Source organism: Nyctibius grandis, chromosome Z, assembly GCF_013368605.1.
Source record: "Nyctibius grandis isolate bNycGra1 chromosome Z, bNycGra1.pri, whole genome shotgun sequence".
Taxonomy (NCBI): Eukaryota; Metazoa; Chordata; class Aves; order Nyctibiiformes; family Nyctibiidae; genus Nyctibius; species Nyctibius grandis.
Genome location: NC_090695.1, coordinates 20,395,331 through 20,418,696, shown reverse-complemented (window position 1 = coordinate 20,418,696; position 23,366 = coordinate 20,395,331). Strand labels below are relative to the sequence as shown.

Below are 23,366 nucleotides of genomic sequence, written 5' to 3'. Positions count from 1 at the left end.
GTAGCACCGTAATGGGAGAGAAAACGCAGAGACGACCGAGCCGTAACACCACCGTGCACGCAGGGCACCGGCTCCAAGCTTCCACCGGCCTCATTGGGTCACCGACGGCTGCCAGACCGCCACCGGGCAGGAGCTGCATTCCGCCGCCGGCCCCCGCAGGGCCGCTGCTCGATGGCGGAGCCCGCGCAGACACCGCGGAAACTCTTCATTCCCCGCTGCAGCCTGTTCCGGACGAGCAACAGAACCCCGGCGCCGCTGCGGGGCGGGGAGGGCAGCACCGGCGGGGCCCGGGAACGCCGGCAGGGGCGGAGGAACACCAGCGGGAGGGCGGAACACCAGCTGGGGGTGGAACACCGCCGGGGCGCGGCCGGAGCCGCTGGACCTGCCGCCCGTGGGAAGCAGGAGGGGGGACGGGGGGGGCGGGGCCCACCGCCGCGGGCGTGACAGCGCGGGGGCCGCCCCGCCTCGCCCCGCCTGTGTGGGGGCGCGCGGCTCTGCCCCGCCCCCGGAGCGACGCCTGCCGGGCGCGGCGGAGGTGGGTTGGGCGGCCGGCGAGGCCGCTCTAGCCATCCGCGGCGGGTGAACTCAGTCTCCTCGGCGCCCGGCCGGCATGGGCGGAGCGGGCGGCTCCTTCCTGTTTCCGCTCGGCAGGCCGGCGCCCTCCAGGACAGCGGTACCGTGGGGCAGTGGCGGGAGGGAGGTGAGGGGGGGCGAGACGGCACGGCGCCCACCCTGTCCCGCCCTGGGCCCCGGCGATGACTTCCCGCCGCCGCCGCTGCTATCTTCCGCCTGCGCCCGAGCAGCGCTACCTGTGTCGGGCGGAGGCGAGCGCTGCCGGGGCCGGGCCGGGCCGGGCGCCTCTCCCTCACGGCCTGTATCTTCTCTCCGCAGGGACCTTAGCGCCACCCTTCCGTCGCTCGGCAGGCCCGGGGGGTGCCCGAGGCGGCGCTGGGCCCCCTCGCCGCAGGTGAGGGCGGCGCGGCGGCCTCCACAGCGCGGCCGTTGGGAGGGGGCAGGGCGGGCGGCGGGAGCAGCGCCGGCGGCAGCGAGGGAGGGAGGCGTCCGGCTGGCGGCTGCCTGGCCCCGGCTCCCGGCCGAGGGGCTCCGTTGTGGGTTTTTTTTTTTTCACGTTGTGTTTGACTTCCCGAGCATCGCTGGTTCGCTGTGTCAAGCACGGCCCCGGCTCCCGCGCCTCCCCGGTAAAAGCTACGGAGAGGTAAACCATCTGCGCGCTCCTCCCTGCTCTTCCAAAGCGGCCTCACTTTTTTTTCCATGTCGCAATTTTTTCTTGGTAGTATCTGAAGCCCTGTTGGATGAAATGCCTAATTATTTTGTAAACAGTGTACTTTAAGGTAGGGTCTACACTCGGTTTGTGTTACGGTTACTTTCACATACTATGCACTATTTTTAACTTATAGCAAAAATGAGCTTGCTCTTCAACAATGCAAGATGGCTTAAAATGGTAATTGCTGTGTATGTCTGCTTTTATTTTTCTGAATACTCAGAAATTATTTTTTTATTATTCCATAGGGCTTTCCCAATAGGAAAACAGAAAAAATGCTTGATATTAAGGGTTGGGCTGAATACATCGTGGAGTGGGCTGCAAAGGACCCATACGGCTTTCTTACTGCAGTGATCTTGGCCCTCACACCATTGTTCGTAATTAGCGCAGCGCTTTCATGGAAGCTTGCAAAAATGATTGAAGCCAGGGAGCGAGAGCAAAAGAAGAAACAGAAACGCCAAGAGAATATTGCAAAAGCCAAACGAACAAAGAAGGATTGAATGGTCAAAATAGGTCTTCCTTCTGCAAAGAATCCACTTTTTAAATTAAACACTTGTACGTTGTGTTGTAACTGTCCTTTGATACTTGATCATGTTATTTCTTGAAGTATGAAATTTAATCCCTTCAGTGTATTGTTTCTGCTGAGATGATTTGTTAAAGTTTGCCCCAGTGACACTTGTTACAGTCATTTAATTTACTACTTGTGTTCTAGTGCAGGTTGCTTTTCTAAATTTGCATGTTAAATTAAAAAAGTAATCTGTTAGGTGGCTCTGGAGGTAATTTTTTTTTTTTTCCTTAGCTGAGCTATGACTTTAACAAGCTGTCAAATTATGAGGAAAATGTGAATGCTATACTGGATTACATAAAGGCAAGTTTTGGTATACCTTCAGCAGAGCTGTAGCCGTAAGCTAGCTTCAGCCTTAGGTAGTATACCTTGCAGATTTCCTTTACGGACACTGCATGTGGCCCTGCGGTTCATTCATCTGTGTGCCCATGGGGTCTGCTGTAGTGTCGTTCAGGGTGGGGCTTGTCTGCAAAAAGAACCTTCTTAGCTTTTCCTGTTTCCTGAACTACCAGCCATCAACTGTCTTTAAGTTCAGCTCAAACCCTAGGAAACTGATTGCTTGTTCTTATGACTTTCATTTGTCTTAAGTTACTTATGTTCTACAAAATATGCTACTATGTTCAGTTTTCCCTAATGATCACCTGAATGTTCCACATGTAACTAGTTTGTTTCTGCCTTCAGAAACTTTTTATGCCTCAAAGAATAGCCATAAATGGGGTGAGACCAAAGGCCCAGGTGGCTTGGTGTGCTGCGTCCTATAGCAGGTCCCTGTGGGAGAGTGCAGGAGGAGGATGCGCATGCTGGTGACAGTAGTTCTTCCTACTTGCTAACCACCTGCCTACCTTTGATTTAGGACCTTCTGATCTTTCTGATTTTGGGGATCTTTGTTCTCATGGCCCTTCAAACTTTGCTGCCTTCCGGGTTGCAAAATACTGGCAAAAGTCCAAGTGGCGTTTGTGTTGTAAATATGCCAAAATTATTTAACCTTAATTCCAATTCATGTTTTTCTAACAAGTGATTAATTTTTCAAAGCCTAATTTTTATTAATAGTCTAGTTCTAAAGAGCTTGTGGCAGCGATTAGCTTTTTAGACAGAACATTTCTAAACAGCAGCACAGAGCTGTGCTTTCTAGCAACTAGTCCTTCATTACATTTAAAAATAAAACCTTAAAATAATACTGTTGTTCAAATGAGAAGACCTATAGAGCTGGCTGACACAAAGGGGGATTAAAAGGGGGAAATCTAACTGAAATGACTTAAGGTAAATGTGAAGTATTGTTGATCCTCTTCCAATTTTGTTGGTCAAAGCAAGCATTATTAGAATATGACACTTCAGCATTTTATAAATACATAGGATTAAGTCTCTGCTGTTTTGTCTCAAGTGTTGTCAAATGTGTATGTGTTCCACCTTTGATACCTACGTAACTTAGAAGACAGGAGAAGTGATGAAGGATGCACTGCATAAATAAATTTGATACTTTTTTCAAAAAATTGTGTGGTCTTTATTTTGACTTGATGTTCTCAAACATCATCTCTAAGCAAATAATCTGCACATCTCATGTATCTAAACTATGGCTAAGTAGATCTAATTATTTAGGGAAGTCCTAACATACACAATGTCCTGGTTTGGCCCAAACCGGGCCAATTAGTCTTAGAGAAACCAAGGTCACTGCTAAATTCCTCACTGCTTACGAGTGAAGAGCCGAAGGGGGGTCGCAGCTGCAGGGAGGAGCAGACAGGGCAGGTGACCCAAGATTGACCAACGAGGTATTCCATCCCACACACGTGATTCTCACTTTCCTATTTATCACTAACCCACTGCCTCCTGGAGGTGGGGCCCAGGAGGGAGGGGCCCTCCTGTCTCCCACTGATTGGTACCAGCTTTGCCAATTCTCCAGTTAAAAGCCTGCAGGTGTGATGGCAGGGGGAGCTTTTGCATTTTGCCCTCTGCCCGTGCTGGGGGGAGCTACTGCATTTTCCCCTCTGCTTGTGCTGGGGGGAGCAACTCTGTCTGAGGAAGATTTCCAAGCTCTCAGTCTTGGCTTTGTATATATTTGTATATATTTGTATATATTTGATTATTTCTATTATTATTGTTATTATACTCTTTTTCATTATTATAGTTTATTAAAACTGTTTTAACTTTCCAACCCATAAGTCTCTCTCCCTTTTCCCTTTCCCTTTCCCTTGGGGGGGGGAGAGGGTTAACAGAGAGCATCTGCCACCTGGTTAATAGCCAGCCCAGCTTTAAACCGTGACACACAAGAAATATTTTTTTTTTCCAATATTAATGACAGTCCCTTGTCCCAAACCCTGTGTTATTTTCCAGCAGTTTTACCAAGTGCTTCTAACCTCTATTATAGTAGTTAGATGTAGTTTAACTCAGCCTGATTTTATCCTGTGCTTACTGCTGGCTGCAAATCAAACATTCAAATATGTTGACTGTTTTCTTAACTTAGAAGAAGGTCTCCAAGATCAATACAGTGCATAGTCAGTGTAGTGTCATAGTGATAGCTGTTAATGAAATCGACTTTTCCATGCATGTGCCAGAGGAAAGCACACTGGCACTGCCAAGGGAATTAACAAGCATTCTGAAGAGCTACCTTAAACTGGTGCCTAGGCTTGGGAAAATCTAAGTGTACTGATTAACTAAAATTTACTATGTCAAAAACAATTTTAAACATAAATGAGTCTTCAAGGAAAAAACCAATTTAGAATTATTTAAGAAAATTGTTAGCTAGAAAACCTTCTACCCATGATATCACGAGTAACTGATGAACAGCAACTGTTGAAAACAAATTTACTTGGTAACACATCTGTTTTTTCACTAAACCCAAACAGTTTACAGTAGTTTGTCATGATTAAGCCTATTTGAACAGTTCTGCAAAAATAAATGAAACTGCTTTAATAATACTTCATTGCACACTCACTTACATATAACAGCTGTTTATGTTGTCTGTTAAAATATTTATCCATTAGCAGTATCTACATTACAATTGTTTATTTATTTTGACTACTGCCACTGCGTGGTGGCATCCAGGAACCTGGCTGAAAGGTACTCGCAGTGCTTGTTGGATCTTGCGAAGGCTCACTCTTCCCATAGTAAGGGGCTGATGCGTGGCCTTTGACACGAGTACGAACGGGTTCAGCAACAAGTCCCTCCTTGTATTCCTTGGCCTGAAGCAGCTTATCCTTTTCGGATACATCTTTGACTTTCTGTTTCATTTCTTCTCTATACTTTTCATTCTTAAGAATCTCCTAAGAACACAGTAGAAAGATAATTAGCTAAATCAGGAGTAAATGTAGTACGCAATGTTGGAATAAGACATTTTAAGCAGTTATTGTTTTTCTTAATTTTATAATCCAAATTTTCAGGTATGCAGGTAAAATAAACTGGAAAAATTAATTGTTGTTCTACAACTACAATTTCAGCCCTAGTTTAAAATGTTCTTAATATTTTGATCATGTTGAAGCAAAACTGCATGGTGGTGTCCCAGTTTCACTATTCTATTGGATCAAAAAGGAAAAGAAATTAAATAACAATCATCAACAACTGTGAAAATGCATTAAAAATAAAGCTACCTTTTACATTGTTTTCTGTGTTGGACTTACTACTGTATAGCTATTTATCACTTGCATTTCTTCCTGTAACTCGCTATGCCTACGACTTTAGTTATCCGTGCCCCAGGGTGCATAGTGTTGGGAGAAACAGATGTGCAACCTTGACTCTGCTAGTACATAAGCTGAAGTCATGCAAGATTAATAAATAAATACTTAAATAATAACTTAAAAAAAGCTAGGACAGAACTGAACTACTTGTATGGTACTAGTAACTCAGGAGAAAAAACACTGTGGGGGGCAGGGGGGGGAAAGTCATAAAAATCACAGAGGGAAACCCTGCCCCAGAGACTCGGAAGACAGCTCAGTAAGGCCAAGGACCAGCAGGGTCCAGGAAGCCAACACATCCTCAGCTGATGACTGCCTGGCCACCAAAGGTGAACTGGGTATTGTTATGAGGACACTAAGCACAACACTGCTTAGGCGAGCTGTATGTTAACTCTAGGTATCTACCAGGTGTGTTAGCTAAAATAAATGTACTGCATTCATAAAGGGTGTAAAATCATACCTACTGCCTCTGCACAGGTAAAAAATTCAAATAAAAGTGACCTAGTTTTAGAGGTTTGCCTCCACCCCTGATAAACTGAAGCAATTATCTGATGTATGATCCTACCGCAAGGTCTAAAATCCCACCCAGGACATGTATTCAGAGAAGGCTCATACAACTTGCTGAAACAATTTCATGAAGCTCTGTACTGAAACATGGTTAAACATGTTAAAGCTGGAAATTCACTAACAAAGATGACTTGAACTGGGATTTGGCACCTTCCAATGAGAAATGCTGAGGCTTTTAGTTGAAGCAAGTGCAATTATGGCCTTGTCCACAGGTATAATAGAAAAACAGCTGTTAGTAGACCTCGCCATATTGTTCAGAGAAAAACACAAAGAACTCCCAAAGTAAACACAAAGAAAAACGCCATGAAAAATACTGGAGTCGGTTTTTATCTGTTAGCACGTTTCCTGTTAGAAGGATAATCCGCAAATTCTGCTGACAAGACTTCTCTGTGCTTTTGTTAGGGCAGATAGTGAAGAGTATTAGAAACAAAAGCAGAAAGGTAATAAGGTTTTTATAACACTTAGAACTCAAATATAACTTAACCGTAATCAACACCACGTGACGAGGAAGCTGCTAATATCTACATTTAGACTGTGATACAGGAGGGAAAAGGCTGAACAGCTTTCTCTGGATTACAAGTATATGGAAGAGCTAAGGAGAAACTTGATCAGTAAAATTCTGAGTAGAAGACCACGACATTATTTTAGGAATGGCATTAAAATGCATGTGATACTGCCAAGAGTTGACATAGCAAGTATGTGAACATTTAAGAACATTTAAAAATGCAGCATTCAAAGAAAACATTATCTTAGAGATATCATGAAAACTAACACCTTTTTCTGAGTCCTTAATTGCCTCTATACTTAAATTCACAGATGCACTGAGCAGAGGCAACACACTACACATACCTATATAGCATGAAAATACAAAAGCAGCACACAAACGAATTCGCAAACTGAAGGCGGGGGCGGGGGGAAGAAAATTCTCCCATACTCAAGTAAAAATATTGCCAAGCTTAACAAGGACAAATTTTCTATAGTTAATATAGCAAAACCTCATTATAATGTCTCTCAATTCCATCCTTGTTTACCACATGCCTGTATAAATCTACCATGACCTTACTGATTTCAAGGCGATTACTCCTACCATGCTTGTATTACCCCACTACTAAGAAACAAGGTCTCATACTTTTGTGACATCTGAAGACTGCATCTTAGTCTCTGCTAAAACAGCATGAAATGATTAATTAAAATATGAATGTAATTTACTTACTGTGAGCAACTACTTACTAACTTTAAATCTTTTTCAGTGATTACATTAACAAAATTATCTTACTCAGGTGACAGCAGCTGTAACTAAATTCCAAATGCTTTAGGTCCATTGTAAATGCTGATGTGTAATTGTCATCTGGTTTTCAGACTCAAGTAAGGCTCTTTTAATCAGCTTTCACTGGCCAAAGTATAGTTGTGATCTAGTAAAATAACCACATTGATCTTGAAAAAAGCATGAGGAATGATCCTCATTAGCAAACATAGGAAAAAAAATACTGAAGTGACTTGTTCAGAATCTTCTATACAATCCACACCAGGACAAAAATTTTTCAACTTCAAAGTACCTGCACACATCCATTTTACACATTAAATTAATGCCACTAACATGTACACTGAAATTAGGGTTCCCGTGCTCAAACTAAAGAACACGTGAATCAGGAATCTTGTGTCAATTGTCATGTTAGAAAAACTGGGTCAAATAGACGAGTTTTCTTAGAATGAACATCTTTTGATACTAGCAAGTTTGTTCTGTGGAATTCTCTCACAGGCACCAAGTCCTTCCTGTTTCTAATACTATCACCAGCAAATACTTCATTCTCAGTTCTCACTAAAACATATACTTTTTTTTTTTAAACATTGTGATTGTATTTCTAAATACTATTGGTTCAATAACCATAGCCACTGCAGTTTGAAGCAGTTATGACACTGAAGTTTCTCCGCCATTACAGGTATTTAAAAAAAAGATCCAAGTAGTTCCAAATTTGAATAGTATAATCAACTTGGTTCAAAATGCAAATTTTAATGAAACTATTGCATGCATATTTATAGAAGGAATTATCCTTAAAACACACTAGAAATGTGCAGGATCTTTACAACTAATCCTCCCAATTTCGCTTCAGTTTATCTGCACGTCTCACTGCAACTATACACAGTGTTAGAAAGGCTCCTCCCCAGACACCCTCCTGGTTCTGCAGGGCTTCCTATCACCTGCTGAACAGCAGTAGAGAAGCCAACATCTGCTGGGCTCTCCTACCCATGACAAGTAGTCTGTAACTCTGCATGGCACCACAGGCTCTTCCAACTCACCTGCACACAGCGACATTTTCACTTGAAGCTCCATTGCTACCCAACCCTTTACTGTTTGATACACCATAAACAGTCACTGGGAGCTAAAAGTCTTGGTTTTTTTTTTGTTTTAAATTATATTGGTAGGTTCAGAACACGTATCTTCTTTCCTCCTCCAAGATGAACTGAAATATTTTATAAAATGACTAGCTTCACTCTAAACTGCTCCCCAAAACACACAGTTCAAGTTTTCTGCTGAAATATAAGAACATAAATATTAATGTGCTCCGACCTTTAGGGGAAATACAAAATCATTCTATCCAACACAGAAAACATGGTATCTACCAGGTAACTGCAGTCTTCTAAGGATTAGCTTGTTCTTCCAACACTCTCTTTATACAAATAAATGATATAAGCCCTTTGAACCTGCAGTACTCAGAAGGCATATGGCATCTAAAGAGTATCAGAAATGCCCTTCATTGTTTTTATTAAAAGAGAAATCTAAGGATTTGGATTATGCTGCAAAACTAAAAAATGAAAAATGCCTGAAGACATCCAGCCATGCTTTATACCAGTCGCAATCCCTACATGTAGATGTTCACCTTGAAATGCATCAGCCCCTAGCATTTGGAACAAGATACATATATTAGGGCAAGAAATAGGTCCAACTACATGTTCTACATTTACTTTTAGGTGGAATGTCAAAGAAGAAGTTTTACTTGCTGCAGGTAACTACTTTTCCAGCTTTCGTCATTATTTGTAAGCTCTATGAGGTCTTTAAGCCTTCTAATGACTGGAGCTGCATGCCTTCCCTTCTTGGAAAGGCAGAGTTTAAGAAAGTGATCTCCAAGGTTTTCCCAAAGAACCTAACATTATTATTAAGGAAATGCCGAAGTGGCCCTATGTGGAGTTTGAGGCAGCTGCTTTTCATCCTGAAACTGACGACTTCTGCATATTCTGACATCTTGGTAGTGGTAACAACTGCATGAACAAAGAGTGAAAGATAGCCTGTTCCTGTGGGCAACACAGCCCAAGACATGTTGCTGTCTTCCAAGTGCATTGCTGCAAAAGGGATCAGGCTGTATTTCATGCTGCTGGCATGAGATTTCCACTTTTCTGGCGAACTGTATTTTTGTTCAAAGCTCTCACTTAACCCTGGCAGCTGAGATGTATCATCAAGCATCCTCTGCTGCTTGGAAACTGCATTCACCTCCACTCCACAGGAGAAAAATCTACAAGTTTGTCTCTAGTCAAAGCACTTCCAGTGACTAACAGGTTGTACTGGAAGACCTCTTTTGTAGGCTGAAGATTTGGAATGGAGTGTTCTTTCACTGCTGCTTTCCCTTTTCTGAATAAACTGGTAGTCTTACAGAATAAATAAAATTATTTCCTGCTGGTAGGAAAATGTCATAAATACAAAAGAGGTTTCTCCAGACTCACTTATTCCTTCACAGAATCACAGAATCACAGAATCAATCAGGTTGGAAGAGACCTCAGGGATCATCGAGTCCAACCGTTGCCCTGACACCACCATGTCAACTAGACCATGGCACTAAGTGCCATGTCCAGTCTTTTCTTAAACACAGCCAGAGATGGTGACTCCACCACCTCCCTGGGCAGCCCCTTACAATGTCTAATAACCCTTTCTGAAAAGAAATTCTTCCTGATGTCCAACCTGAACCTCCCCTGGCAAAGCTTGAGGCTGTGTCCTCTTGTCCTATCGCTAGTTGCCCGGGAGAAGAGGCCAACTCCCACTTCACTACAACCTCCCTTCAGGCAGTTGTAGACTGCAACAAGGTCACCTCGGAGCCTCCTCTTCTCCAGGATAAACAACCCCACCTCCCTCAGCTGTTCCTCGTAGGTCAGACCCTCCAGACCCTTCACCCGCTTGGTCGCCCTCCTCTGGACTCGCTCCAACACCTCAACATCTTTCTTGAAGTGCGGGGCCCAGAACTGGACACAGTACTCAAGATGCAGCCTCACCAGTGCTGAGTAGAGAGGGACGATCACTTCCCTAGACCGGCTGGCTACACTATTCCTAATAGAGGCCAGGATGCCATTGGCCTTCTTGGCCACCTGGGCACACTGCTGGCTCATGTTTAGCCGGCTGTCGATCAGCACCCCCAAGTCTCTTTCCACCGGGCCGCTTTCTAACCACTCTTCCCGCAGCCTGTAGAGCTGCATGGGGTTGTTGTGGCCGAAGTGTAAGACCCGGCACTTGTTCTTGTTGAACCTCATGCCGTTGGTCTCGGCCCATCTATCTAACCTGTCCAAATCCCTCTGTAGGGCCTTCCTACCCTCCAGCAGATCGACACTCCCACCCAGCTTGGTGTCATCTGCAAATTTGCTGAGGGTACACTCAATCCCTACGTCTAGATCATCTATAAAGATATTGAACAGCACCGGCCCCAGAACTGAGCCCTGGGGAACACTGCTAGTGACCGGCCGACAGTTGGACTTTGCCCCATTCACCACCACTCTCTGGGCTCGGCCATCCAGCCAGTTTTTAACCCATTTAAGAGTCCACCCATCCAAGCCCCGGGCAGCCAGTTTGTCCAGGAGGATGCTGTGGGAGACAGTGTTGAATGCCTTACTGAAGTCTAGATAGACTACATCCACAGCCCTGCCCTCATCTACTAAGCGGGTCACTTTGTCATAGAAGGAGACCAGGTTGGTCGAGCAGGACCTGCCTTTCATGAATCCATGTTGGCTGGCCCCGATGTCCCGATTGTCCTGCATGTGCTGTGTAATGGCACTCAGGATGATCTGTTCCATCACCTGTTCAGCTAGGGTCTTGCTCAGTAGTGACACTACCCTTTGCTGAGCACTTCTTGCCAGTCTTCTCCACAGGCAAAAACCTGCACTTAACCCTTTCTATCCTGCAGCACTTCCTGAACCCCATCATCTGAGGAACTCCTCCTCCCCTTCTTCTTACTTCCTTACTCTTTCCCTCTCAGCCCTCAAGCCAGCCATGTGTTATAACACCACTTGCCTGTCATAGAGCGTTTTCAATCTCCTGAAGGCAAAGGGCAACACAAACTTGTGAACAAGTACCTGCAGGGATGCAGGTGGCTAGACAGTATCAGTGTAACAATGTCCAAGAGGGACAATAACTTTGTTTAAAGGTTATTTTAAGAGACTGGTACTTGTTTTGGTTTTGTTCTTTGCAGATGACTTTCTAAAGACACTATATCCAAACCTATAAATACAAGGGGTTTATGTATTATTAATTTTGAGCAAGATGGGTTTCTATTTTGATTAAAAATAAATAGCGTCTTTATGTTGTCTTATAAACTATTTCAACTTCCTAAGTTATCTTAATTACATCTGTTGAAATACTCATGATTTCTCTTAATTTGAGTAGTATTAGCTAACTATTATTTGATACCAGAACTGAGAAACATCTGGACAGATTAATGTTTTTTTTTTTTTGAACTGTACAGACACTACATATTTATAGAACCACTTGCATTTTGGTGTCTAGTTTGAATATTTTATGTTTAATCATGAATGAACTTGAACTTTGAACTCTGCCTGTTAAAAATTCATATACACAAGTTAGCAAAAATTTTAAAAATTACAAATGGAAAGGAAAAAAAATCTGGTTTGGAACAATATTAACGAAGTTTATTGTTATAAGACAATTTCACATGTCAGAATTTTTTCTTCACTGACAAATTAACAAAAAGTCCAGCAAAGTGCTAGAAGTTAAGCCAATTTACCCGTTTTTATAATATCACCAAACTGGTTAACTAAACTCCATTTTCCAGTTTGTCAAGTTAAAGAGGCAAGATGAAATAATCAGATATTACATCATATTTCAAGAGTAGGAGGTAGAGAGAGAACCTTATCACTGGGAAGCACTGAATGTTCTAATCCAGGGCAGGTCTCGTTAACTCAGCAACTGAGCATGAGCTCAGCAGTGCCAGGCTGGGAATAAGAAATAATGTGGTAAATGAAGGGCCGTGTCCATGCATGGCAAAAACAGAGGAGCAGTTTGAATCATACGCAGAAGGCGTATCTGGCTTTGCTAAAATACTTATTTAAATCAAACACTGAGCCAACTGACTGCTAATTTTGTGAAGAACATACGTGCTAAATATCTTTGGTCAATACACATCAATGCTAGTCAAATCAGTGTAAGATTTGCTTTATTCAGGTTTAGTTTTCAAGCAAATCTCTGATCAGTTGCAATTTTAAAATATGGACTGTGTTCTGTGTACTTAATGTGATTTTTTAGAAGGATGCACCCTGCAGGATTCAAAAGTAAACTGATGCAAATGATCTTTTTGAATACATCACAATTTATGGCATCTCTCATTGTCTAGGCTTTGTAGAACAGCTTTTTTGACCTTTCAACATAAATCAGATAAATTATCCAAACAAATTACTAAGCTAACATAGCTGCTGTTTTAGAACTGTTACTTTTGCATGCAACCTGCAACAACCCCTTAAACACAAGCAGATACAGAAATGGACCTCTAATGGTCCACAGGTTTTTGAAACGGGAAACTCTGACTCCCATTCTACTGTAAGGGAAAGGTAACTGCTTAGGATCGTCTGTTACAGTTCACTCTAGATGAAGGCTATTTGTGCATTTTGGGTTCCTAATCCTCTAAATGAGCGGTGCACGAATTCTTTGGAATCAATCCGTAACAAATCAAAAATTGCAATTAAGGTTTAAAGCACTGCACAATTAATGTGTAAGTGTTAAACCAATGTATTGATTACAAATATATGTACAAATAGATGTACAAATATATGCTCTGACAACAACCCAATATTTAGTTTTAAATGCAGTGCTAATACCACATTTACTACCAAGCTGAATCAGTTAAATACTAACTCTAACTCACAGCAATTTTTGTTTGAATCAAATTTACAGAGAAGCAATGCTAACTATTACTAAATTACTATATTGCTACTTCTGAGCTACAGAATCTCTGGCATGAGCTGACATAATCTCTAGGGCACCATAGTGTAGACGCATGTATTTGGCAAGAACATATAATGAGAGGCAAAAGGAAGTGAAAAGACACAGACAGTGGAATGCAAAGCATGTCGGCAACACATGGAGTCAGTAGGGGTTTGTACCTTAATTATTTTTTAAATACTGCAAAGATTTTTGTACAGAACTACATATACGTTCAAGATCACAATTGAAAGTGTGTAGAAGCAGCAAAAATCACAAACTAGCCTGGCACCATTGCACTCTGCCCTGAACAGCGTTGATGCCCACAGAGCAAACAAGGAACTGTAGCTGTGACTCAGTCCCAGTTTGGTCCTTGCTTTCCCCTTACTCCACATGTGATGTAATCTGTACCAGCCCTTTACCAGCCCTGTAACCAGCCTACACGTTACTTCTCCCTCCACCCCCATTCAGCTGTGCTGACAGTGAATTAGGAGACAGAGCCAATGCTCCATGCACTCCCTCCCACACGAAGAGGAGTAGCAGAGCAGCAGCAGCTCTCTCCCCTACAGCCTTGGGAACTGCAGCATAGGCAGACTGGAAGTAATGGGACAAACTGGTGCCTCGACACTCTTCTGTGGAGGCTGATAAGCACCTATGTTTCAAACCTGAGTAGAAAGTTAAAGTGAGTAAGAGGGAAAAACTCTAAAAGATGATGCCTTCTTCAAGCTCTCAATTTTTTTCTTACTGAGTGACTTCTTTGACCACTTCCTTCTATTTAGACCTTTGTAGCACAGCTCTTTTTATTGTCAAATTTTTACTGCCCTTTCACACTGAGTAATAGTCCTCTCTGGAATCATGCACAATTTACCATGCAAAATGCTACTTAGTGCAAGTCACGTCAGTTGAATATGTCCCAAATTTTCAATCCTGGTTGTGATCCTGGACAACAATGGTGGAAAATATTTTTCTCAGAGAGCTGTTTATCCCTGTGCTTTTTAAATAGCTTTTCCCAGAACTGTAAATCATATTCTGCAGTTTTTTGTGGCTTCAGGAGTAAAATACTCATTTGCTAAGCCCTATTCTCTATGCAAGAATGTATAATCTCCATGTCAGAGTTCTCATTTTAACACTTCTCAACTGAAGCATCTGAAAGAAGATAGAAGCAAAACTGTAACATGCAATCCCAACAGTGTCAAATAAAGAATTTTTCTATATCCCATTCTGGTTAAAGGAACGTCAATTCCGTGTAAACTAATCTCTATGACTGAAGCTAGTTTTGATCATACCATCTCTCAAATAAATAATACTTATGATCAAATAAATGGGAGAAGTGGGTATGCATTGCGGCAACCAAAGAGAAAGTAATTTCAACGTAATTATGCAGGATGGAGAGGAGGGAGAAACAATTATTGAAACCTTATGCTTATTACAAATCACTGAAGGACATTTTTCCTCCCTTGACAAGCAGGTTGTCAAAACAGATAATTACGGAAATGCTAGAAATAGTTTGAAAGAAGACAGGAGCTGTCACAAAAAGTTTCTTTTTTTAACATTTCACCTTCTACCCAACTGCGCAAATCAGAAGCCGGTGAGTTTTATTACTGTGTAACAAGTACATAATGCATGAGAAAAGCAGTCATTTACTGTGGTTTTCTACTTCAAACTATTTTCAGGCTCTTGACACTAATTAAAGGAACGTGCAATTCTACTTTACTTCCCATGAAATATTAACACACATAGACATGCATACAAAGCAACAGTGAGGTTTCAATTTAAACTAAGAATACCTGTAGCTATGCAGCCCTGTGTGCACTACAGACAAAGCAGCATCTAGCTTAACAGTGAAGCGACTTCTAGTACAAAGATCTGTGTTCACAGGGACGCATCACTATAGGTACACACCTGGCAATCGCAGGATATCACATTGACAGGTTCAGAGATAAACCACATTTCTCTCCACACCAGTTTCTCTAGGCATTGCCATGAGAACCTTCTCTGGTTTTCGTTCATGCATTTTCTGGCACCCCAAGACAGTCTGTAACTTTATTTCTACCTCCACTCTATAGACAACGCCAGAAACAATGCCAAATTACTCAGACACTCCTGAACCTCAGGACACTGTCAGAAGTAGTGCGTAGCTACAAGGTCTGTTATGGGAAAAAATAAGGGATAGATTTCTAAATACATTCAGGTACCTCGTATTACAGACAGTAGGATTCTTTAAAAGCCCCTACAAACCTGATGCCCTCTGAAATCAGAAATACCAAAGAAATCAAACAGAAGTTAGGCACACAAAGGCTTAAAAATTCACTATATGCCTGATACTTTTAAGGTTTGCTATATCCTTAAAAATATGCCTCTTAGTTCCTTCCAGGTTTAGAAGCTGAAGACTCCATGTGCCTTAGATACAAGATACCTAAACGAATTTTGGTATGACTCCCACTACCTATGTGGGGGAAAACCTGGCTGCGTGTTACATATGTACGGATCCTATAAAGATGAGAGACAGATAGAGAGGTAGACAGTCTGTTGAAACAGGCACCGTAACCAAAGCTTACAAGTACCTTATACATCCAGCCACTATCTCAAGTAGGAGCTGCACCAACAGAAAAAAAAAATTCTTTCATTAGTATTTTTAATATATTTACAGAACGCTATCTCAAATTTGAAACAAAGCATGTTTTTTTAAAGGGAACGTGACTCACAATGGAAACAGGAGATGTAGAAAGGAGCAAAGCTTGTGAATGCAGTGCAAAGCTGACTATCAACAAAGTGCTGAGAAGTCTTGAGAAGTTATCAGCAGAACTTCACTTGAAATTCATGAAAGTGTATAAAAAGTAGAGACATACCCACAGTAGTCCTATAGGTGTTACATTGTTTAGCATCTTTTAAATTTGGGGAGTTCCGCTTTGTTAATGGAATAGCAACGTAAGCCCAAAAAAAGGAGTCCTGAAGAGAAGGATTCTCCCCCTGCCTCCTAAGAGTCCTGGAGAAACTGGCTGCTCATGGCTTGCACGGACATACGCTTCGCCAGATAAAAAACTGTCTGGATAGCTGGGCCGAAAGGGTTGTGGTGAATGGAGTTAAATCCAGTTGGTGGCTGGTCACAAGTGGTGTTCCCCAGGGCTCAGTACTGGGACCAGTTCTCTTTAATATCTTTATCAATGATTCAGATCCAGATGATTCGTGAAGCCATATCTCTGCAATATTTTCAATTAAAGTTTGATCATAGAGCTCATCATGAGACCTGAGACTTTGAGCAGTTTGGCAACCTCTACCATCCATAGCTGAGAGCTGAATAAAAGACAAGTTTGACAAATACAAAAAAACAAACATAAAATACTAAAGGGGGATGGTTGGTAAACAGAGCAGAGAAGGGGAACAGAAATGTTAATAAAGTTTAACAATATCATTTGATATTAGAAAGAAAAATAAAAGATGATGGACAAAGGAAAGGGAAAAAAAAAAGATATCAAAAAAAAAAAGTGACATTACAGACCACAAAGGTAGGAATATAGGCAGAGCTCCAGAAACATATGCTTCAGGAACTGTAATGCTGTTTTGTGGTGTTACAATATGATGTTGACAGTAAAATGTCAGTAAAGCAAAAATGGAAAATTTGTGAGCTTTGCATTCTTTTTCAGAAATAGTCTAGTCTCATGAGAAATATGTGAAAGAACGAGATTTGTAATACAGGGTTTCAAGATTAAATATGGTCACAAATATTCCCTTGTTCCATATCTGTCAAACAGCAGTTTACCGTATCAGCACTACTGTCAAAAAGGGAATATAATACAGAATAGCAGGCGGTAAAGTTTATGTAGCTAAAACACTAAAGCAAATCAGTCCTACAATTAGGGACCAAACAGTATTCTGTATGTACTTCACTAGTGTAATTATATTTATGATGATATTGTGGTATAGTGGTTTGTGGTGTAACAGCTTAAAATCAGGAGAAAAGTAGATTATACATATCACCCTACACTAATACACAAAAAAAATAAGCTGTACAATCACATATTTAAAATGTGACTGCAGCATTATTTTCAAAATATTACCAGGAATTTTTAACGTACATATATTTGAACATATATTTTCTAATAGAGGAAAAAGCAATTTGGAGATTACTTGAAAGAAAAGATAACTATTTTTCAAATTCCTGGTGTATCACTTCTGCTCTGATAAGGTCAACGCGCAGCCCTGCAGGTAAAGTACCTAGCTGCTGAATTATTTTTCAGATCTATTACCTCATGAAACTGAAGGTATAAGCAGTCCCGTTACTCTGAATACACCATTACTCCCAATAATCCTTCATTCTCCATAAATTGCTTTTTCTGGAAGGTAAAATATTTATAACACTATTGAGGCACAGTTTTCTCACCTGTGGAGACTCCTTACTCCCTGTTTTGAAACAGAACCAACACCTGCAGTGCCAGAAAGAGCTCTACTGTACCAATTCCAAACCCAAGGCTGGCTGCATTCTCTGGAGCAGGTTTATCTTAGCACATTTATCATGGCAGTCTGGCTCACATAAATGACAGGACAAAAGACACGCAACACCCCCCATCTTCAAGTATCACATGAGGTGGTAATTTCAACAATAAAAGTTGTATGTATACACTTAGTACGAGCCAGAGCTACTTAAAAGGAGATCAGTCCAACCTTAGACAGAAAAACTGCTGTAGTATCACTTCTGCACAAGTAACTAGGATGAGGGGGGAGGTTAAAAAACCTTTTCAAAAAATCACACTTAACACTTCCCCAAATGTTAATGCAAATAAAAGTGTGTTATTTTGCTTTAAGTTCTAAAAACCTCTGAGGATAATTTTCACTTAAACTTCTTCCATTCATGGGTGTACTATAGCCCTCACTACCTCTACAGCCTCAGTGCCAAGGGCGAAACAGAGGCAGAGAGAATTAGCTGAAAAGCTGTAAGTGGTGTGGGAGCTCATTTCAATGAGTTATGGCTTGTAAGCATAAACTGACAAGTTTCCCCAGGTCATCTTAACAGACAGGCAGGCAGGCCAATGTTTCACAAACCAGTATATTCCAGAAGATCTCAGTGACCAAACATAGCTTCACTGAATTTGGCACAGTTACTCCTACTGATGCAAGATGAGTATCTGTCTCTACGGGTGTCAGTTTGAATCTTCTGTAGTAAACCATGCCTCATCTACTCACTCATTCCTAGCTGGTGCTTAGCAACTTGTAATACAAATCCAGAGCAAGTAGCGTATATGTGTGCGTCTGTACACACAGATCAGCAGTCAAACTCGTTCCACTCTTTACAAACTCATCAGCATGAAAGAGTGTGGGATATGTCTCTGCTTCATTCCATTAGAAACCACCTATGGAAAAAATCATGGCTGCAACTTCGCCCATCTCAGCAGCAGTGTAAAATGTTAGTGCAATGTTTTCCTGGACTGATGAATCCACTGGCAACTGGATTTGAAACCTGCATTTTCATGTCAACTACCATGAAAAAAACCCTTGCATTAATACATAGAGGTCCTATTTTAAAACTTCCTAGCAGTAATTTCAGAATTTGTTTAATTAAAGAAACTATGGAATGACTATGAGCATCTTAAAGAATTTACGTAGATAAAAGTAACAATTAAAGAACATTGGAGTTTGTATTTCCATTTGTTTTTCTTTTTCCTAAGTGTTAGATATCTAAGTCTGTGTATAATTTCATCAATTAAGCAAGCAACATACTAAATTCTCCCACAAAAGTGACAAACTATTAGATAGATGAGTTCACTATAAATTAATTATGGTAGTTTAATTACAACAATTGAAAAATTAAAGACACTTCATCTCTCTCACCTCAATGGTGGGTGGATCATTTCTTTTTTTTCTTATCCATGCTGCAAAAGAAATAAAAATCAAATGGATTACTTCAAAGATCACAGACAGTATTAAAACTCAAAATTATGATGAATTTGTAACAGAAAGCAAATGTTTATATAAAAAATTACAACAGAATTTGCCACAACCTGGCAAGCCAGGTTTTTCATTTCCCAAAATACAAAGAGCCAAGATGTCATTTCCCATGTCAATACTCTCAGTCTTCACAGAAGGAAAGTGGGGGAAAGCAAAAAACAAAAATAAAAAATCACTTCTGTGAGGAGAGCTTAGGCAGAGTTTACATACCACCCTGTCTGCCAAAGCAGGGCTCCAACAGCAGGGCTCACGGCCCAGGCCTGTTGTTGATCTTGCTATACAGAGCTCAGCTTCACCCTGAGAAAATGACAAGACAACTGCTGAAAAGTATGAAAAGCCTTAGACCACTTTGCAGGAAAAAAGATTCCTGCATATGCCTCAGGCATTGTTAAAGCCAAAAAACTATTTATGTTACTGCCAACAAGAATTCCTTGACAGGGAAGCAAGATACAGCCCCAAACCTGACTGAGGGGCTGCAGAGCCCTGACTGCACCACGCCCTACGGCTGTGTGGGATTACCCACTGCATCGAGGGGGAGGTACTGAAACCCAGGGAAGGCTCCCCCCATCTCAGTCAATTCATGCTGGAAAAGAGAGCAGTGGAATGAAAGCAGTGGCAACAATTGTCCTGTGGCTCATGTCTTCCATGATGAACAAAAATCAATAGACTTATGCCCACTCCCATTGCAAACACAGACGGTTAGCGTGGGACTGACTGGAGGTAGCAATCCAAAGGGACCCCATTGCAGATGGAGAAGCAGCACTCCGTCAGGTCTTGCTTCATTCAGTCAATGTATTATTAGAGATAGCTCCAACTATTACAGGCATTATTTCGACAAACAAATTACCGGGCTGCGGACAAGGTAATATCCATCACTCTTTAAAAAGTATCGCTACCATAGCATTTTTTCATGCCTTTTCAATCCACACAATTGCTAGGTACCAGGTTGTATATTTTGCAGATGTTTGTTTTTTCTGCTCCTATTTTTTCAAATGAATGAGTAGCAGAATGCAAGTGGCCAGTAATGAACAGAAGGACAAACATAAGGAAAGCCAGTTCCAAGTGCCAAGACATAGCAAAATGTTCTTTTGTATGTTTGGATAATTAAGACTTTTGTTACTGTGCTTGAAAATTAGAGCAAAAATGATATTTTCATTATCACCCAGTCAGATTCCTGGTCTGACCTAAAGCTGTCTATAAAGTTTCAGAAATGCTTTAAGAAGGAACTATTCCAAATTTTAATCTTCTAATACCATCTGTGCTGTATTTTGAGGGGAACTAGAGAATGAGTCAGACAGCAAATCCAAAACACTAAAAGCTATGACTAAAAGTCATAATGTCACCTCACTACTGAAAACGCAATTATGCGTAGGGTGAAACACTAACACCACTCTGCTTCAGCCACATTATGAAACTGGTTTTAGGAGGAATAGCTTCCATTTAACGTAAGAATGGAATTAAGGGAGGCAAAATGGCATTACATAGCTTGGAATTTAGCCATGATGGCAAGGCCAGCAGCTTTAGCTCAAGGTTAATGGTAGAATACCTGTAACGATATGATACAAGGTATTACTTTCAGTTCTTCTCTATCAGATGACACTTTCTGAATATATATTCTTTTAAATACAACTCTCAAACACCTTTTCTTAAAAGCAGTCCCTGCCAAGTTCTTCTCAGAGGTCTTTTGGTCCTAACAAAGGTTAGACCCTAATTTGCCATTGTGGAGAAGGGACTGAGCTCTGAACAGTCAACATCATCCTTTCTGCAAAAGTTTTATGCTAGTGGAAAGAAAAACAGCCCATTAAGATAATCCAAAATACACCTAAATGACTTACTATTAAATCTGTATAACTAGAAAACATTTTGCATGTACCTGCAGCACTTTCAAACACTGAAATTTTATGAGCGTTTCCAAATGCAAAATATGGCAAGATCAGAGACTAAACTGGCATGACTGAGACTGGCACTTCTCATCTGGTTGCCTTGCAGACACTCTTTGTAAAAGGACCAACGATGCTATTAGAGAAAACCATAGCACACAAGCCTTTCCACCTGACAGAAGTCATCTTTGTCCATATGTAAAAACAGTTCCAACATCATCCAGAAAAGCAAGGAAGTCGTAGAGGTATCAGGTATAGTGAAGCATGTATACCAGACATTAACCAATAAAAGATACAGCTGGAGAAAAAATGAAAATTAGTAGTTTAAAATGTTCTGTAAAAAATTAAGTTTTAAACTTTCAAAATTTAAGGGATTACTTTCAATAAAGTATCATCTTCTGCCTTGCCATGCCTTGCTTTTGTCACATGTAAGTACAGTACCATTGGTTTCAATTCCACAGCTCTCAGCACCTAAAAATTGCTTCATTTTTTTGAAATTGCCAGTATTTTCTTAAAAAAACAGCTGCATTTTAACTTCAATGGATTACAATTAGTGATTCTTGAAGAAAAATTCTTAAAATTTGAAATCCTACAAAAATTAAGGTGCAGTTAGAAACTACTGCTGAAATATAACCATTACAATAGATTTTCTTTCAATACTAGATGGGACTTTTAGGCAGTTATTTGATTAATGATTTTCACATGAATGGAATTCTTCTGTTACAAGATTTTATCATTTAATTATCTGCCTCAGTTTAACAAGCTACAGACAGAACAGTGAAGGGTAAAACAATGACAGGTGTCCTGTGAACAGAAGCTGTAAAGCAAGGAGTGTTACGCAACACATTTTCATTCATTAATAGATCTCAATTAGTACCAACACTCAAAAGCAAAAAATTTCCTAAATTTAGGAAGATTTCTCATATCAAACATTCCATTATCAGGCTGTATCTGTTTAAATACACAAATAATGCACACGGTTATAACATTGTGCTGTTTTTCCTTCCAGCTACAAGCATTTGAACACTTGGTTTTATAGGAGCTATCAACCTTCCTTCTTTCTAATAAATGTCAAGACTACAAATCTTTTCCAGTTTAACCCTAAATAAAACTTGGTGACACAAAGATTGGACATGATTTTCCAAATAACTACAGGTAAACTCATTTTAACATGTCTAATGAGCTGCATTAGAAAATCATTTAATGAAAGATTCCTTCACTGCTATGTAGCTGAGGGAGAATACAGTAACAAATTCACTAAAATCTCTTTATAGCCATAAGATGAAGTTAGTTAGCTTTAATATATAACATTCCCTCTGTGTAAATCCATTTCTGAAATATTCTATGTAAAGCACAGCTCAAGATACATTGCAAGATTAAAAGCAAATAAAACATCATCTGAATTGCATATATTTTAGTATATTGTACTTTAGCATCTAATAGTTTTATTAGTCTTTCAAAAGCAATACATTTTTTTTCTAATAATTCACCTGACCACTTCTCAGTCTTTGGGGAGAAAAATGGGAGGACTCCAATATATTTAATCCCCACCAGTTTTCAGGTAGTTCTCTTTCAGACAGAAAATTTAAAAAGCCTTTCCATTTTTTCTAAGATATCAACAATATTTTGAGCATCCAACACAAGGTTCAAAAAACCACCAATACCTCATAACTCAGGCATAAGAAAAATTCATGGTAACAATTAAAGGAAGAATGAATACGTACAAAAATATAACCAGTGATTTACTACTGAGTTAGCACTAATTTTAACAAAATCCAAGTAAATTATATCTTGAAATTAAGACATTTTGTAGTATCTTTGGAAAATATAGTCAGTGTACACAATTTAGCAATGAAAAAGCTCTCCTACCTTTCTTTGTGCTCTCCATTACACTTTTCGTCAATGCAGGTTTAAATTACTGAACAGATTTATACCACAGTTAAATATTTGTTGATGGGAATGAGGCAGGTAGGTGCTTTATTACGTATCATTTGAACACCATATACACACGTGCATAAAAAGTGTCCAGTGACTGTTATACACATGAACACTCCCGTTCCCTACACTAACAAAACAAAATGCTCTTACCATCATCAGCCAAGATGTTTTAAACATGGTAGAGCAGAGAATGTAACATGTCTGTACTGAGTGCAACCTGCCTCCGCAAGCTTTGGCAAAATGAATCACTGTCTCCATTCCAAACTAATTATGCTGCTGCTTCTAATTTTACCTGGGTCCTTAAATTAGGTATACTTCCTGCATCCTGTATTCATTG

The 23,366-nt window shown here is 40.6% G+C and overlaps 2 protein-coding genes across 3 annotated transcripts in view; one reads left to right on the top strand and one right to left on the bottom strand.

Annotated features, from left to right (window-relative positions):
* Positions 1-572: 572 nt before the first annotated feature.
* SMIM15 (small integral membrane protein 15) lies at positions 573-3,337 on the top strand. Of its 2 annotated transcripts, none has more exons than XM_068423669.1 (3): positions 573-673; positions 892-967; positions 1,531-3,337. In XM_068423669.1, exon 3 carries the CDS (start codon positions 1,558-1,560, stop codon positions 1,780-1,782), a length of 225 nt encoding a protein of 74 aa, XP_068279770.1. In that variant the 5' UTR covers positions 573-673; positions 892-967; positions 1,531-1,557; the 3' UTR covers positions 1,783-3,337. The 2 variants fall into 2 exon arrangements, with proteins under 2 accessions (XP_068279770.1, XP_068279771.1); XM_068423670.1 differs by having other exon boundaries at positions 654-700.
* Positions 3,338-4,632: 1,295 nt separating this feature from the next.
* The window catches only part of NDUFAF2 (NADH:ubiquinone oxidoreductase complex assembly factor 2), a 72,754-nt gene continuing 54,020 nt past the window's right edge, over positions 4,633-23,366 (bottom strand). Inside the window, exons 3-4 of the mRNA XM_068423668.1 lie at positions 19,095-19,135; positions 4,633-5,104 (exon numbers count right to left, since the gene is read on the bottom strand). Coding sequence (XP_068279769.1) covers positions 4,847-5,104; positions 19,095-19,135 — 299 coding nt within the window. The 3' untranslated portion in view covers positions 4,633-4,846. The remainder of the gene's footprint in view (positions 5,105-19,094; positions 19,136-23,366) is intronic.

What these genes read in the sequence shown, in the direction of transcription:
- SMIM15 (XM_068423669.1), top strand. Translation starts at nt 1,558, where the DNA reads ATGCTTGATATTAAGGGTTGGGCTGAATACATCGTGGAGTGGGCTGCA.